Source organism: Colobus angolensis, unplaced genomic scaffold (genome assembly GCF_000951035.1).
Source record: "Colobus angolensis palliatus isolate OR3802 unplaced genomic scaffold, Cang.pa_1.0 Scaffold34, whole genome shotgun sequence".
NCBI lineage: Eukaryota > Metazoa > Chordata > Mammalia > Primates > Cercopithecidae > Colobus > Colobus angolensis.
In genome coordinates this window covers 7,148,108-7,153,234 of record NW_012116710.1, presented here as the reverse complement: position 1 = coordinate 7,153,234, position 5,127 = coordinate 7,148,108, and the positions used below count along the sequence as shown (strand labels likewise).

Genomic DNA, 5,127 nt, shown 5'->3' with positions numbered 1-5,127 from the left:
GTTTGTACTGTGCTAAGCTCTCTATACGAATTGACTCACAAACGACCTCCCCCTTCTTTTTTTTTTTTTTTAAAAGAGACAGGGTTGGCCAGGAGCAGCGGCTCACGCCTGTAATTCCAGCACTTTGGGAGGCCAAGGCAGGTGGATCACTTGAGGTCAGGAGTCTGAGACCAGGCCGGCCAACATGGTGAAACCCTGACTCTACTATAAACATAAAAATTAGCTGGGTGTGGTGGCAGGTGCCTATAATCCCAGCTACTTGGGAGGCTTTGGCGAGACTATCACTTGAACCTGGGAGGTGGAGGTTGTAATGAGCCAAGATCGCGCCACTGCACTCCAGCATGGATGACAGAGCAAGACTCCATCTCAATGAAAAAAAAATAAAGAGATAGGGTCTTTTTCTGTCACTCAAACTGGAGTGCAGTGGTGTGATTATGGCTTGCTGTAGCCTCAAACTTCTGGGCTTAAGCAATCCTCCAGCCATGGCCTCCCAAAGTGCTGGGATTACAAGAGTAAACCACTGCACCCAGCCACAACCCATTCTTCTTGACTAGCCAACAGAGGCTCAGAGGTCACTTGGCCAAGAGATCACATGGTTAGAAGATGGCAGGACAAAGGCTTGAATTAGTTTTGTCATCAGAGCCCAATTTAACTGCTGGGATATTTTACTACCTTCCATCACACAGAGGCCCCAAAGTATACAGTGTGCTGCCTGGGTTTGAATCTCAGCTCTGCTTCCTCCTAGCTGCATACCCTAGTACAGTTTACTTTAATCTTTACAACGAGACTTCTCCTCTGTTAAATGGGGCTGGTAACAGAATTTACCTTCTACCATTATAGTAAAAATTTATTGCCTGAAACAATAGGGCCTTTAAGAGTGTTAGCTGTTATTATTAGTGTGTGATGTTGCCATAATTGCTCTGAATTTCTCCACCTTTCTCTTTTGCCATTCCTGGCTACTTACCAGTCATAACAATAATATTAAGGTAGTTCTACTATCATGCCCATTAGGCAGATGAAGGAACTGAAGGTGGCAGAGATCGGCAAATCATCCAGGGTCACACAATTGATAATCCTGCCCATCCTTTAAAGCCGAGCTTCAGACTGGGCACGGTGGCTCATGCCTGAAATCCCAGCACTATGGGAGGCCAAGGCAGGTGGATCATCTGAGGTCAGGAGTTCAAGACCAGCCTGGCCAACATGGCGAGACCCCTGTCTCTACTAAAAATACAAAAATTAGCCAGGTGTGGTGGCACACGCCTATAGCCCTGGCTACTTGGAAAGCTGAGGTGGAAGAATCACTTGAACCCGGGAGGTAGAAGGTGCAGTGAGCTGCGATCATGCTATTGCACTCCAGCCTGGATCATAGACTGAGATGACTCTGTCTCAAAAAAAAAAAAAAAAAAAAAAGCCCAGCTTCAATGCCACCCCCTCCTGGAAGCACGCCCCCCACCACGTAAATTCCTAGCCTGTGACTCCACCTCTGCAGAAGCTTTCCCTTCTTAAGTCCCCACCCCTCCTGTTTGTGTCAAAACCCTGTGACAGAGGGAACATCTCATGGTTTTATGCTTTATTTTTGTATTTCCCAGGATGGGCCTATGTGATCATGTCACTCCCTGCTTCAAATCCTCTAATGGCTTCCACTACATCAAATAAAATACCCCAAGTCCTCACCATGGCCCCCAAGGTCCTATGTGATCTGGCTCCCGCCTGCCTTTCTGATCCTGCTTCCTCCCAGCTCTGCCTCAATGCCTGCTGTTCTGGTCTTGCTGTTCTCCAGTGAGCCACACTCACTCCCACTTCAGGATATGCGCCCCACTGTTCCCCTTCCCCAGATCTTTGTAAGGCTGGGTCCCCTTTGTTCAGGTCTCTGCTCAAATGTTGCCTTCCCTGACCGCCCAATGTAAAGAAACCCTCTGCTCCAGCGTTTGCCTTAGTCCACTGAGAGCCCCTGATACTCTCTGAAATTTTGGTATCCATCTATTCATCATTTTTTCCTGTTCACCGGAATATAAATTCCGTAATGGGAGGAGGGGGAAATCTTGCCTTGTTCACATCTGTAATCCCAGAGCTGAGGACAGTGCCTAGTACAGAGTAGGTGCTTAATAATTACTGGTGGAATGAACCAATGAATGAATGATTGCAGGTGAGGAGCTCCTTAGGGCAGGATGAGTGGGGAAGCAGTGCTGTGGAGGCACTGTGTCCTCTGTGTCTGGCGCAGAGCAGACCCATCACCCAGGAGGAAGCCCTGGCCATAAGAGGCCCACTGACTCTTTGGCCAGATAACATTGGCTACAAAAAACCTGGGGGTGTGGGGCGTGCTGTCAATCAGCAGGGGCAAGGAAGGACCGAGGAGCCCCAGCCATCAACAGGAACATGCTGGGTAGCCCTGCCTCCATTTACCCAACATTTCAGAGGTGCTGGGGCATAAGCATCAGTTCCCCAGACATGGTACCAGCCCTGGCACATCGTGGTCATGTATTAGCTCTTTTTTTTTTTTTTTTTTTGAGATGGAGTCTTGCTCTGTCACCCAGGCTGGAGTGCAATGGTGCGATCTCAACTCACTGCAACCACCACCTCCTGGATTCAAGCAATTCTTCTGTCTCAGCCTCTGAGTAGCTGGGATTACAGGTGCATGCCACCACACCCAGCTAATTTTTGTATTTTCAGTAGAGACGGGGTTTTACTATATTGGTCAGGCTGGTCTCAAACTCCTGACCTCAGATGATGCACCCACCTCGGCATCCCAAGGTGCTGGGATTACAGGCGTGAGCCACTGCGCCCTGCCAAGCTCTCTGTTGATACACAAATATCAGGCTTGGGAAGCAAGGAAGATGCAGTCCCTCCATTCTAGGGGTTTACAATTGCTATGGGTGGGGGAATAGCAATATATTCATAAAAATAGTGGGATGGGTTAAAATAAATTTCAATATGTAGAAGTGACAGAAATCAGGAGTAGATGAGATGCGGGTGTTGAGAGCAAAGGGGGCACCCTCACATTTCAGGGCTTAAGTGTAAGTGATGTGAGGGCCGGGGACATGCTGGCTTCCTCCACTGCTGATGCCTCTGCTTAGCACATGATCTGGCCTGGTAAATACCAAATGGAAGAATTAACAAATAAATGAAGAAATGAAAGGGATTGAGATGGGGCAGAGCAAGAATGGGAGAGCCAGGAATGTAAGATTTTTTTCTTGCTGTATCCCTGGGACAGGGTCTGGCACACAGCACTCTGGAAATATCTGTGGAATGAATGAATGAAATTGCTAACCTGTGAGTACCGTCAGGGCAGAAACCATGGCTATCTTAGTCCCAGTTGGGCTTCTGCTTAATAGGTGCTCAATTAATACTTGCTGACACCACACGAAGCTCCTTGATCTAGAAATGAGTCCTGTAGAACGTTCCCTTCTACCTGGCTCCATTATTTATTCAACCAACCAATCAATTTTGGAGAACCTGTCAGGCAGCCTGGAAGCTTTTATATAAGCCACATCCATTTAATTCCTCCCTCGTCTTTTCCAGTTTGCCTTGGCCAGCTGGGCCTATGAAGACTCCAGGAAATGGTTCTCAACTGGGGGGGGTGATTCTGCCCCCCAGGGGACATTTGCAATGCCTGGAGACATTTTTGGTTGTCATAGCTGGGGACAGGGGGCAGGGAATGCTAATCGCATCTAGTTGGAAGAGACTGAAGATGCCGCTAAGCAACTCACAATTCACAGGACAGCCTCTATAAAAATGATCCGGCCTCAAGTGCCAATAGTGCTGGGGTTGAGAGGCACTGACTCCAGATGGGGCAGGCTCTTTTTGTCTCTGCCTGGTGGACTCTGGCAGCATGGCTGGATGGTGAGCACCTTGAAGGCAGGCACTGCATCTGTTCTGTTCAGGCAGGAACACAGGTGTTCATGGATACATGTTTATTGAGCGATTGTGACTCTGCAGCCTGGGAGGCAGTTAAGTCCTTCAACCTTTCTGAGCCTCCTTTTTCTCCCTTAAGGCCGGCAAGGCCTACCTCACCTTCATCCTGAAGGTATCATACTGCTGCCCCTTTTCGCTCCAGGCACAGTGTCATCTGGTGTCCCTCACCCTGTTTCCCACCACCTAGGCCTGGCCTCGAGAGGTTCTGTGGAAGGAATTTTAGGGAGAGGACACCACTTACTGTTGATGGACTTGAGGTCCCGGTGGATGATGGGCACAGGGGCACCATTGTGTAGGTAGTTCATGCCCCGGGCCACCTGCACAGCCCAGTTGACCAGCACGTGAGGTGGCACCCGGCGACCTGCCAGCACCCTGCTCAGTGCGCCACCCCGGGCATACTCCATCACTAGGCAGAGGTGTGGGGGGTTGAGGCAGGCGCCCCTAAGGGCAATGATGTTGGGGTGCTGCAGGGCTCCAAAGAGCCGGGCTTCCTGGCACACCTGCTCCGCTGTCACTGCCGGGTCCTTCTCAGGGTCCAGCCGGGCGGCCTTGACGGCCACCTCCTCGCCACGCCACAGAGCCCGATAGACCTTGCCAAAGCCCCCCACACCGATGATCTCCTCTAGCTGCAGCTCGTGGAAGGGGATCTCCTGGGGCAGCTGGAGGCCCGCGGGTGCAGCACGAGCGCCGGGAGCCACGTAGTTGCTGGGGAAGATGCCCACCCTCTGGTTCAGCTGCCCGGTCCACCAGCCCTCATCGCCGGACACCGCACAGTCTTGGGAAAGCACCTGGACGCGATCGCCCCTCCGCAGGGTCAGCTCCTCGTCGCCCGCTGCCTCGTAGTCGAACACCGCGGTCCAGACGGGCCCCGCGGGGGTCGTGCCCCACTCCTTGGCCGCCACCCCCTCCTCCTCCTCCATGGGGGAGGGGCCGGGGGCTGCGGGAGGCCGCTTCACACAGGCTGCCCGCGGGATGCAGAGGGCGGGCCCCGGCAGCCGGGATGGAGGGCAGTCCCTGCGGTGTCTAGGGGGCTCCTGAGGGCCATGGCTGGGGCGCCCTCCGCAGGAGCAAGAAAAAACCCCCTTTCAAAGGGCAGGCTCTACCCTTCCGATTTGGCTGTCCGGGCGGGGCGCGGTGGGAGTGGGGCGGCAGGTTCACCTGTGCCTCCCAAGCGGCAGGTGACTAAGAGGGCCTGGCCGCGCGGCTCTCGAATGC

General features: G+C 52.4%; 1 protein-coding gene across 1 annotated transcript in view; it reads right to left on the bottom strand.

Moving 5' to 3' along the window:
• The window catches only part of MAP3K10 (mitogen-activated protein kinase kinase kinase 10), a 23,563-nt gene extending 18,445 nt beyond the window's left edge, over positions 1-5,118 (bottom strand). Inside the window, exon 1 of the mRNA XM_011952538.1 lies at positions 4,154-5,118. Coding sequence (XP_011807928.1) covers positions 4,154-4,832 — 679 coding nt within the window. The 5' untranslated portion in view covers positions 4,833-5,118. The remainder of the gene's footprint in view (positions 1-4,153) is intronic.
• Positions 5,119-5,127: the final 9 nt, after the last annotated feature.